General features: G+C 36.0%; 1 protein-coding gene across 6 annotated transcripts in view; it reads left to right on the top strand.

Moving 5' to 3' along the window:
• The window catches only part of LYST (lysosomal trafficking regulator), a 216,110-nt gene that overhangs the window by 98,801 nt on the left and 104,328 nt on the right, over positions 1-12,981 (top strand). For 5 of the 6 annotated variants that reach the window (XM_021677344.2, XM_021677341.2, XM_021677343.2 and 2 more), the window contains exons 17-20: positions 1,008-1,253; positions 6,105-6,278; positions 7,456-7,605; positions 10,481-10,618. In XM_021677344.2, coding sequence (XP_021533019.2) covers positions 1,008-1,253; positions 6,105-6,278; positions 7,456-7,605; positions 10,481-10,618 — 708 coding nt within the window. The remainder of the gene's footprint in view (positions 1-1,007; positions 1,254-6,104; positions 6,279-7,455; positions 7,606-10,480; positions 10,619-12,981) is intronic. The other variant, XM_021677345.2, reaches the window with a different exon arrangement.

The raw sequence follows: 12,981 nt of genomic DNA, 5'->3' as shown, positions 1-12,981 counted from the left end.
CCCCCATCCAGTTCTGAGAGAAGACACTGAGTCTGTGATTTCTCTGAGTCTGGGCTTGGCAGCTGCTACCACTACACCACCTTAAAGTACATTATGGGCTGGACACCAAGGTTCATGCCTATAATCCCAGCATTCTGGGAGGCACAGGGAGGAGGATCACTTGAAGCCAGGGGTTTGAGACTAGCCTGGGCAACATAACAAGACCAAGTCTCTACCAAAAAAAAAAAAAAAAATTAATTGGGTGTAGTGGCACCTGCCTGTAGTCCTAGCTGTCTGGGAGGCTGAGGTGGGAGGATTCCTTGAACCTAGGAGTTCAAGGCTACAGTGAGCTATGGTCACACCACTGCACTCCAGCCTGAGTGTCAGAGCGAGACACTGTCTCTAAAAAAAAAGGACATTCTGCATTTAAAATTAACCTTAATTTTAAAAATAGTTTAGAGAATCTTGACAGATAGTTCACTGATGGAAACTATCATTTGCCTTGGAGAAATATTTGCAATTCTAATTTATTTTAGTTAGGTGTGCTGACAGTTGACAATCTAGAATTGTATTCTAGTAGTAAGAAAGATCTAGTTTCAATTTGATTTTAAATGGTAGTCAGCCCATGAGCAAATGCAGAGCAAAAATTTCAAATAAATTGACCTGACCCAGAGTTCCCGATATTTTTAAGTGCTTAGATCAGTGCCTGGTATGTAATAATACAATTTAATATTAAGTAGTAATAGTATAATTTAATATTTATTCTAAGCTGAACAAAGTTGGAATCCTCAACCTTGATGTGATTTATACAATTGATCACTGCTAAATAAATCACTGATCATTTGCTTTGTAGGAAACAGCCTTGCTTCTAATGTTTATCTTTGTTTAGTGTAGTAGCTGTTGTTTTTTAAACAAAGAAAAGGATCAGTTGGATGTGTTTTCACTTTGAAAACACATGGTTACTTGCTAGTTGATAGCTTACATTCAAACTTTGTGTCATTACTGAATGAAAATATTTGTGTTTTCAGGAAAGTCTTTCAGTTGTTTATACAACTTACTGTCCTGCTCAGTACACTATCTATGAGCCAGTGATCAGACTTAAAGGTCAAATGAAAACTCAACTCTCTCAAAGACCCTTCAGCTCAAAAGAAGTTCAAAGCATCTTATTAGAACCTCATCATCTAAAGAATCTCCAGCCTACTGAATATAAAACTATTCAAGGCATTCTGCACGAAATTGGTGGAACTGGTATATTTGTTTTTCTCTTTGCTAGGGTAAGAATCACTGATTATAGTTTTGTCTAAAGAGAAATGACTTACTGTTTTTTGTTTTTTTTTTTTTTGAGACGGAGTTTTGCTCTTGTTACCCAGGCTGGAGTGCAATGGCGCGATCTCGGCTCACCGCAACCTCCGCCTCCTGGGTTCAGGCAATTCTCCTGCCTCAGCCTCCTGAGTAGCTGGGATTACAGGCACGTGCCACCATGCCCAGCTAATTTTTTGTATTTTTAGTAGAGACGGGGTTTCACCATGTTGACCAGGATGGTCTCGATCTCTTGACCTTGTGATCCACCCGCCTCGGCCTCCCAAAGTGCTGGGATTACAGACTTGAGCCACTGCGCCCGGCGAGAAATGACTTATTTACTATTGATAAATTAAAGGATTTCTTTTGGACCATACAAAAAAGTTATACTCAACTATATTAAACTTTTAAGATAAAAAAATTACATATTAAAGATGTTATTAAACTTTCTGCCATAGATGGTTAAGGTTTATTCTAGTTTATGAATATTTTAGAAGTTTTCTAATAACCAAAAATGTAATTAACAATTAAATGTTAAATATACAAGATTTTAAATTCCCTTTGGGAAGAAAAGTGTATGCCATAGTAGTAATATGAAATAAGTATACTTTTAAAATTTTTATGGGCTGGGCATGGTGGCTCACGCCTGTAGTCCCAGCACTTTGGGAGGCTGAGTCGGGCAGATCATAAGGTCAGGAGATCAAGACCATCCTGGCTAACATGGTGAAACCCTATCTCTACTAAAAATATAAAACATTAGCCAGACATGGTGGCATGCACCTGTAGACCCGGCTACTTGGGAGGCTGAGGCAGGAGAATTGCTTGAACCCAGGAGGCAGAGGTTGCAGTGAGCCAATATCACGCCACTGCACTCCAGCCTGGGCAACAAGAGCGAGACTCCATCTCAAAATATAATTTATTAAGCTTTTATTCCTTAAATGTTTCCAATGCATAGGAAAAAACTAAGGGTGAACAAATAAGTTTTTTTTAAAAAAAAAAACTTTAATTTGTTTGGATTTGGAGTTGTTTCAAAAAGGAGAAATATAAAGAGTTTGACTCGGGCTGTAAGTACCATTTTAGAATAAATCATTTAGTTATCTGTCCTGATGCAGAGTAGGCAGTCAGTAATTACAGACTATTTCAAGGATCACTGAACCCTATATTAGGGAGTACGAATAGTCTCACTTTGATAAAAATCATTTCTACTTCCTCTGGGTCCATATTCCTGTTTAATTAAGGAAGCTTTGATCTTTCTTCATCCTCGGAATGCCATCTTCATTTTATCCCTGTGTATAACTTCTGCAACATTACCAAGTTTTCATTGTCTCCCTGTCTAGCTTTCTTTAATGGAAGCGTCTTTGATTAATTTTGCAATAAGAAGCATATCAGCATTTGTTGTTGTTACGGTTCTTATAAATATCTTGCTAGCATTTGATCCACCATACCCTAATCTGTCTTTTCTTCTCCACCTCTTCCTTTTTCGTATTTTTTTGCATCTAGTGTCTAGTCGAATAGATTATCTCCTAGTGTTTTAAAATTAAAAGCCTTTTAATTCCTCACCAATGTTTTGTGATATTTTCTGCCATTGTATAGTTTCAAAATGTATATCCTTGTTTTTTTCTCTTTCATCAAGGTATTGAATATAATTTTGTTATTATTGCATAGAGATTGGATCTTAGAGGAAATTGTTACATTTTTATCTTCATATGTTTAGTATCTTGCCAATAAGACTTTTAAAGTATGTTTCTAAGTCAAAAACTTAGAAACTTTGTTCAGTATCCTTCCTCCTCCCATACAAAAATAAAATTCAGTGTCTTTAAAATCCTTGTGTGCATAGCCTGCCTTGTGAGCCTGGTCTCTACCAAAAAGGCAAGCTGCAGCTTCCTAGATGTACTATGAACTTCCAGTTTAGGCCTTTACCCTTCCCCTGGCTGTGCCCTGCCCCCAGGCACTCCTTTATTCCTGCTTTCCAGGATTTGGCTCTCTTCCTAGGCCATCTTCTCTCTGTGTAGCCTTCCCCTAAACCAAGCAGAAGAGGGGTCAGAATGGTTTCTGGGCTCTCCTGGCATACCTGTTGTCTCATACTTCTTTGCCCTTTTGCGTGATAATAAGTGTGTGTTTCTTATGTATATAGTAGTTGTCAGAAAGTGTTGGTTGAAGTAAATTGAAGTACAAGGCACAACATGTGCTTTTATTTATTTTTTTTTAATTGCACTTTAAGTTCTGGGGTACATGTGCAGATATTGCAGGATTGTTGCATAGGTACACATCTGCTATGGTGGTTTGCTGTCTCCATCCCCCCTGTTACCTACATCAGGCATTTCTCCCAATGTTATCCCTCCCCAACCTCCCCACCCACCAGTGTCCGTCCCCTAGCCCCCCAACCTCCAACAGACCCTAGTGTGTGACGTTCCCCTCCCTGTGCCCATGTGTTCTCATTGTTCAACACCCTCCTATGAATGAGAACATGTGGTGTTTGGTTTTCTGTTCTTGTGTCAGTTTGCTGAGAATGATGGTTTCCAGATTCATCCATGTCCCTACAAAGGTCATGAACTTGTCCTTTTTTATGGCTGCATGGTATTCCATGTTGTATATGTGCCACATTTTCTTTGCCCAGTCTATTATTGATGGGCATTTGGGTTTGTTTCAGGTCTTTGCTATTGTAAACAATGCCACAGTGAACATATGTGTGCATGTGTCTTTATAATATAACTATTTGTAATCCTTTGGGTGTATACCTAGTAATGGGATTGCTGGGTCCAATGGAATTTCTATTTCTAGATCCTTGAGGAATCGCCACACTGTCTTCCACAATGGTTGAACTAATTTACACTCCCACCAACAGCGTAAAATTTTTCCTATTTCTCCACATCCTCTCCAGCATCTGTTGTCTCCAGATTTTTTAATGATCACCATTCTAACTGGCATGAAATGGTATCTCAATGTGGTTTTGATTTGCATTTCTCTAATGACCAGTGATGATGAGCATTTTTTTCATGTTTGTTGGCCTCATAAATGTCTTCTTTTGAAAAATGTCTGTTCATACATTTTTGCCAGTATGAATGGGTTTGTTTTATTCTTATAAATCTGCTTTAGTTCTCTGTAGGTTCTGGATATTAGCCCTTTGTCAGATGGGTAGATTGCAAAAATTTTTCCCATTCTGTTGGTTGCTGGTTCACGCTGATGATTGTTTCTTTTGCTATGCAGAAACTCTGAAGTTTAATTAGATCCCATTTGTCTATTTTGGCTTTTGTTGCCATTGCTTTGGGTATTTTAGTCATGAAGTCTTTGCCTATGCCTATGTCCTGAATGGTTTTGCCTAGGTTTTCTTCTAGGGTTTTTATGGTGTTAGGTTTTATGTTTAAGTCTTTAATCCATCTGGAGTTAATTTTAGTGTAAGGTGTCAGGAAGGGGTCCAGTTTCAGCTTTCTGCACATGGCTAGCCAGTTTTCCTAACACCATTTATTAAACAGGGAATCCTTTCCTCATTGCTTGTTTTTGTCAGGTTTGTCAAAGATCATATGGTTGTAGATATATGGTATGACTTCTGAGGTCTCTGTTCTGTTCCATTGGTCTATATCTCTGTTTTGATATCAGTACCATGCTGTTTTGATTACTGCAGCCTTCTAGTATAGTTTGAAGTCAGGTAGTGTGATGCCTCCAGCTTTGTTCTTTTTGCTTAGAATTGACTTGGCTATGTGGGCTCTCTTTTGGTTCTATATGAAGTTTAAAGTGTTTTTTTTTCCAGTTCTGTGAAAAGGTCAGTGGTAGCTTGATGGGGATAGCATTGAATCTATAAATTACTTTGGGCAGTATGGCCATTTTCACAATATTGATTCTTCCTAACCAGGAGCATAGAATATTTTTCCATCTGTTTGTGTCCTCTCTTATTTCCTTAACAGTGGTTTGTAGTTCTCCTTGAAGAGGTCCTTCACATCCTTTGTTAGTTATATTCCTAGGTATTTTATTCTCTTTTGTAGCAATTGTGAATGGGAGTTTGCTCTTGGTTTGGCTCTCTGTCTGTTATTGGTGTATAGGAATGTTTGTGATTTCTGCACATTGATTTTAGTATCCTGATACTTTGCTGAAGTTGCTTATCAGCTTAAGAAGATTTTGGGCTGAGACAATGGGGTCTTCTAACTATACAATCATGTCATCTGCAAATAGAGATAATTTGACTTCCTCTTTTCCTAATTGAATACCCTTTATTTCTTTTTCTTACCTGATTGCTCTGGCTAGAACTTCCAATACTATATCGAATAGGAATGGTGAGAGAGGGCATCCTTGTCTATCAAAGGGAATGCTTCCAGTTCTTGCCCGTTCAGTATGATATTGGCTGTGGGTTTGTCATGAATAGCTTTTATTATTTTGAGGTACGTTCCATCAATGCCTAGTTTATTGAACATGTGCTTTTATAGATACATCTTATCTCTTTGGCAGGGCAGTAGACCCCACTGGGAACAAGTATCATGTCTTTTAGTTCTTTTTATCTCCCTTACTACATAATGTAGAGCCTGTTTATCTACTAATTTATCAAAAACTTAAAGCATTTTCCTCACACTTCAGATCACTAGTTTTAAAATGCTACTGACCTCTAAGGTTGTTCATATTATATATTACAGTATATATAAGAGACTTTAGAACATAGAATTTATGCCTTACTCTCAGTTTTGCATATTCACAGTCCTTAAATAGGTACAGTATGAGCATTAAAAAATGCTTCGTGGAAACTAATGGATTGATGTTATATAATGGAAGATTATACATGTTAAATTTTTACTCTCAGCAAGTTAGGAGCAAACTATTATCCACCCTTGTTTTTTTAGGTTGTTGAACTCAGTAGCTGTGAAGAAACTCAAGCATTAGCACTGCAAATTATACTGTCATTAATTAAATACAACCAACAAAGAGTACATGAATTAGAAAATTGTAATGGGCTTTCTATGATTCATCAGGTGTTGATCAAACAAAAATGCATTGTTGGCTTTTACATTTTGAAGGTATGACTTCATAAAATTTATTCTTAAAGTTTCATATGCAGTGGTGCTCATCTCGTCAATAATAGTTTTGTGTTTCAGTTATTGGAAGAAAATGGAGGAAAGTTATTACTGTATAGTTAATCAAACTAGAGCACTCTTCTAGTTCTTTTCATCATTTAAATAATTACATTTTTCTCTAAAGCATTTTTTTAAGTAAAAAATCATAGATGTCTCCCATGCTGTCCCCTCATTCCGTAGATTGATGAGATCTTTGCTTTAGCTCCCACCCTTATGGCAGAGAACCGAGTTCTCTAGGCCCCTAGAGGCATAACATTCCATTAGGCACTGCTGCTACAGAGTTAGTTTTTTTTTTTTTTTTTTTTTTTTTTTGAGACGGAGTTTCGCTCTTGATACCCAGGCTGGAGCGCAATGGCGCGATCTCGGCTCACCGCAATCTCCGCCTCCTGGGTTCAGGCAATTCTCCTGCCTCAGCCTCCTGAGTAGCTGGGATTACAGGCACGCGCCACCATGCCCAGCTAATTTTTTTTTTGTATTAGTAGAGACGGGGTTTCACCATGTTGACCAGGATGGTCTCGATCTCTTGACCTCGTGATCCACCCGCCTCGGCCTCCCAAAGTGCTGGGATTACAGGCTTGAGCCACCGCGCCCGGCCCGGAGTTAGTTTTTAAAGTCATAGAATTTGTGTTCATTTTTATTATGATCCCACGATCATCATACATTTAAATACATTTCTAGATAAAAGCGTCTGGTAACACTGTGAAAATATTTCTGTCTGAGACTTCTGGTACTAAGGCAAAAGATGATTGCTCTACCCTTGCCCCAACCCCTACCTCTTTAAACTGCAAGATCCATACATTTGTGACATGAATCCTTACTACTTTTTTGAAAGGTTTTAAAGCCTAATAGCAGATTAATTCAATTTAAAACATACAAATTGAATACTGTTTGTTTTACCCCATGTTTGAACCTGAGTACTCAAAATATTTGTAAGTTTGGGATTTTCTATTTATCTGAATTGTTTTACAAAACAAGTTAAAGATACTTTGTGAAGTGTTAAATTATTTACTAGCTTTCCTTTGAATTTAATGATTGTTAAAATTGAAAGCTTAATTTTTCTGTTGAACTTTTTGATTAACCAGTTACTAATGCATCTTATATTAATGCTGATTTTCCATAGACCCTTCTTGAAGGATGCTGTGGTGAAGATGTTATTTATATGAATGAGAATGGAGAGTTTAAATTAGATATGGAGTCTAATGCTATAATCCAAGATGTTAAGCTGTTAGAGGAACTATTGCTTGACTGGAAGATATGGAATAAAGCAGAGGCATGTAATATGTACTTTTTTCCCATTTTTTATTGTGGTAAAATACATAAACATGAAATTTACCATCTTAAACATTTATAAGTTTTGGTTCAGTGGCATTAAGTGCATTTACAGTGTTGTGCAGCCATCACCACCATCCATCTCTGTAAATCTTTTTTGTTTTGTAAAACCAAAACTCTGTACCCTTTAAACAATAACTCTTTGTTCCCCCTCTTCCTCCAGCCCCTGGCAACCACCATTCTACTTTTGAGTACTCTAAGGATCTTATATAAGTAGGATCATATAGTATTTGTCTTTTGTGATTAGCTTATTTCACTTAGCATAATGTCTTCAAGGTTCATCTATGTTGTAGCATATGTCAAAATTTCCTTTTTAAGAATGAATAATATACCATTCTATATTTTTACATTTTGCTTATCCATTCATCAGTTTAGAGACACTTGGATCGTTTCCACATTTTAGCTACTGTGAATAGAAGCATATACTTGTTTTGTTTTGTTTTTGAGATGGAGTTTTACTCTTTCACCCAGGCTGGAGTGCAGTGGCATGATCTCAGCTCACTGCAGCCTCCACCCCCAGGCTCACGCAATACTCCTAGCCTCAGCCTCCCAAGTAACTGGAACCACAGATGTGCACTACTGTGCCTGGCTAAGTTTTTGTATTACTGGTATAGACAGGGTTTCACCATGTTTCTCAGGTTGGTCTTGAATTCCTGAGCTGAAGTGATCTGCCTGCCTTGGCTTCCCAAAGTGCTGGGATTATAGGCATGAGCCACCACCCCCAGCCAGCATATTCTTTTAAATATTTATCTAATCATTCTTCTGAAATCCATTAGAAACTAATGGATTGATGTTACATAATGGAAGATTATACATGTTAAATTTTTACTCTCAGCGATCCTCCTGCCTTGGCCTCCCAAAGTGCTGGGATTACAGGTGTAAGCCCCCACCTCTGGCCAAAAAAAAAGAAAAAAAACGCTTCTAATCAATTCTTAATAAAAATAAGTATGCTAGAGAGTTTTATATTCTTCCTGTAGAAAATTATGTTACAAAATTGTGGTCACATGAAGAGGCAATTAAAGAATATGCAGCCACAAAACAGAGAAAAGTATTTTGAAAGGCATGTCCAACAACCAACTATTGCCGTGTTTCTGGATTTTGTGGTATTCCTGGTACTTTTCAGTTTTTTAAACTTTGTAATTTGTTGTGATTCATTTTCTCATTCTGAATAAATATATACTTTCAGATCTAAAAAAAAAGAAAAAAGATAGATTAAAATATGTATAATATTTCAGGGAGAAAAAGCAAATAATTACAGGGATCGCATATGTAAACAAATTGGATCAAAAGCAGTATAAATGTATAACAAAGAATGTGCTCTGCCAGGCATGGTGACTCACGCCTGTAATCCCAGCAAGTTGGGAGTTCAAGGCAGGCGGATCATGAGGTCAGGAGTTCAAGACCAAATTGGCCAAGATAGTGAAACCCCATCTCAACTAAAAACTACAAAAATTAGCTGGGCATGGTGGCTGATGCCTGTAATCCCAGCTACTTGGGAGACTGAGGTAGGAGAATTGCTTGAACTGGGACATGGGAGGTGGAGGTTGCAGTGAGCTGAGATCGTGCCACTGCTCTCCATCCTGGGCTACAGAGCGAGACTCCATCTCAAAAAAAAAAAAAAATCGTACTCAGTTGCAGATTGGAAAATCTAACTTGGACAAAGTTGAACAAAGTTTATTTAGTACTTCAAAAGAGCAGGCAAATTTGGGGTTGTTTGATTTTAAAAGAAACATTTTTAAATTGAATTTTAAAGTGATAAAACACACATTACTTCTATGGATTTGAAATAAGGTTTTCTTACCTAATTATTTTTAAACTAAGTCCAATTTTTCTTTTTTGGTTGTTGCTATTTGTTTGTTTTCATTGGCACTATTTTATCTTGGTATTACTTTTCAGATTGGAATCACGTTTTCATACTTCGGCTGCCTTGTCTTCCAGTTTTCATATGGTTTTTTCTTTTAGAACATCTTGCCTCTCTCTTATAGAGAGGCCCTGAGTAGAAGAGTATGATTAAGTCTATGAATTTCTTGGTTTATTATTGCCAGATAATGGCAGGAGAAATAGTAGAATCTGCAACACAAGCCAGTTAATTTTGCTTTTTGTTGAAAGCTTTATTGAAAGGACAATTAGGATAATAAGATGAAGGGAAGGTTATCTTTCAATATTAGTTATCAATATAAGATCTCTTTTCTTCTAGTATTGTGGACAAGTTAAAATTGATTGAATATGGGAAAAGCATTTTAAGGCACTGTCAAAGGATGCTAACTATTCTTTGAAGTGCATAGTTTGTAATCATGCAGAGAATTCTGTTATTTGGACTTAAAAGTAAATTAATCTAAAAATGCAGAATTTTCACATTGTCCATGACTTTTTCATTTGGTATGATTTGTTCTAAAATTATTTGGTTAAATGCTGCATATGCAGATTGGTATTGAAATTTATACATTTTTAACAACAGCCTTTGAACATAAATTATTTAATAATAATGTTGGTAAGGTGTATGCTTCTCTAATTTGAATAATCCCTCTTGATAATTCATCTTTTGAAAATACATATATATCATTTAATGCCACAGAAAGGGTAATGTAGGAAAGCACCTAATACAATATTGCATTCAACTTAGCTATTTAGAAATAGCCTATTGACAACAAAAAATAATGGGAATAAATTTTAACATTGGCTTTTTGCAGACTAATATAATCTTTGATGCTGAATATATACACAATGTTAAATTGTTATGTTGTGTGTCTTCCAAAAAGCATGCCTGCATATTTTTCAGTAACTATGTGCTTGTTGGTGTGTGTTTATCTCCTCAGCAAGGTGTTTGGGAAACTTTGCTAGCAGCTCTAGAAGTCCTCATCAGAGCAGATCACCACCAGCAGATGTTTAATATCAAGCAGTTATTGAAAGCTCAAGTGGTTCATCACTTTTTACTGACTTGTCAGGTTTTGCAGGTACTTTTCATGTAACTTTACTTTTGGAGATATTTTCCACAGTTGTTTAATAATACTATGAACATCAGATTTTTGGGGCACTTTGAATGGGACTTTTTTCTTTTCTTCTTTTTTTTTTCTGTCTTCTCTTCTCTCCAGATTCTCTTCTTTCAACAAATAATATAGGAGTTTTTCAACTCCTGCATCTTACAGCTTGATCATCACACTGTGTCATAATTCCTAACTCATTACAAAAGAACAGTTACTAAATTTCTTAGATGTTTCTTTATGTTAGGATAGAATAATAGTTCTGTAGTGCCTTGAACAGCAAGAATAGTTAATTTTAACTTGTTTCGTATTCCTTAAATAAAAATTTATAAGTATGTATTGCTTTAATAAGTATAAACTTGCTAAGAGTCTATTTTATATGCTAGAATTAGTATTTTAAAGTGTATCCAAAAATTATATTAAAAAGTGACACTGATTTTATCAGTTACATTGTAATGTCTGTGCTATGGCCCTTTTAATTTTTTTCTCTGCTTTTCTCAATATCATCTAATATACTAACCAAGCAGATAAAAGACATTGATAAATATCTGCTTGGTTGGTATATTAGACAGTTTTCCAAGTTTAATGTCTGAGGCATCTATTAGAACTTTGTCAAGTTAGATAAAGACAGATATTCCATGAGATCAGTAATATTTTCTATTTTGAGTGCCTTTGCTTCAGTGGCACTAAGGGCTTTTCATTGTAGTTGGGCTAAAATTCAAAATCTGTGACAACATCTATAAGAAATGTTAATCTGAGAAAGCTTATAAGATCTGGCTACCATTCTAGCTTCATCTTATGGTACTCAGCCTCCCTAGATTTCTTTCCCTTCCTTAAACAAGTAATACTTTTTTCTGTCTCAGATTACATGGTATTCTTTTTGCTTTAACAATTATTGATCTCATTCTTTTCATCTGGCTAACTCCTACTTATTCTCCACGTGGCAATTTAAGACTTAATTCTTGAGAAATCCCTTCCCTGTCCATATAAATTAGTCATTTTCCCTTTACTCTGTAAGCCTCCTGAAAGCAAGGATGTGGTTTGTTTGTTTTTTATCATAATGTAATATCAGTACTTGACACACCTGGGCATCTGATAAATATTTGCTAAATGAATGAATTCCAAAACCACAAAAATATTTTATTGCCTTTCTTGGCCCCTCTGGTAAATTAGACTATTGTTGTAGGGAATACAATATGTTGATTGATCTTTCAAGCCCCTTGTTTACTGTTTTATGTATCATTTATGCATCAGTTTTCCTCTAAATTTGTTCCTTTGCATATCCATTTTGAAATGTATTGGCCAATTTTCATTAAGTTCATATGACAATGTGATATTCCTATTTAGTCTTTGCGTGTCAGAAAAGTGACACATAAACTTGGAGATTTCCATATATATTTTCACTTTTGTCTTATTTACAAAAATGCTAGAAAAATCTTGTTACAATGTTTTTTCTGAAATATGTAGTTCTTTACCCTTGTTTGTTCAAAGAGCCCACTTATCAAATTAACAGCTATTTATTAAACATAACTTTATGTCAGGTATTGTGGGAAGTTTATAAAGAAATGAACTTAGCCTTTGCCTTTAAGGGATCTCAGAGTTTTTATGCATTTCAGGAAGATTAATAAATTGGTAGTATATTGGATATAAGGCAGTTACATTAGTTTGTGAGTTCAATATAAAGAAACTGAGCCCTGGTGATTAAAGTAGAAGCATTTAGGTAGGGAGAAAATATGAGAGAGATTATAAAGATAGAACTCATCGGACTTGATTCTGTTTAAATGGAGCTTCAGGAGGAGTCAAATATAACATTAAATTTCAAACTGGGAAACCGGAAAAATAATAGTTTTATCAGAGAAAAAGAAGCAACCTTGCAAGTTTTGTAGTTTATATAGTCTACATTTGAGATTACAGCAGGACATTCAGCAACAGTGAACTAGTAGTAGTGAAGCCACGAGGATGGATAAGCATTCCAAGATAGAGAAATGTAATGAGAGAATCAGAGGGCTGAGGTTTACACCTCAGGAGATACCCATTTTCAGGATGTGAAACAAAAAAAAGGGGGCTATTGAAAGAGATATAGAAAGAGTAATTGAAAAACCAAGAGGAAGGAAACTCAGTAAAGTGAAAGCCAGAGGTGGGCAGAAGGGGAAGAACATGTACAGAATGAGGTGATACCTTGAACCAAATGATATAGAAAGTTCAGAGAAAATGTAGACAGATAAAGAGTCATTGACTCAGAAATTCTTAGTAACTTACAAGATTTTAATAGCATGGATAAGGCAAGAGCCAGATTTCAGGGACTTTGGACAGCATGTGTGGTGGATCATTAAAGG

This window comes from Aotus nancymaae, unplaced genomic scaffold, assembly GCF_030222135.1.
Source record: "Aotus nancymaae isolate 86718 unplaced genomic scaffold, 86718_ANA_hifiasm-v0.15.2.pri h1tg000032l_0, whole genome shotgun sequence".
Lineage (NCBI taxonomy): Eukaryota > Metazoa > Chordata > Mammalia > Primates > Aotidae > Aotus > Aotus nancymaae.
This window is presented reverse-complemented; position numbering and strand designations above follow the sequence as displayed.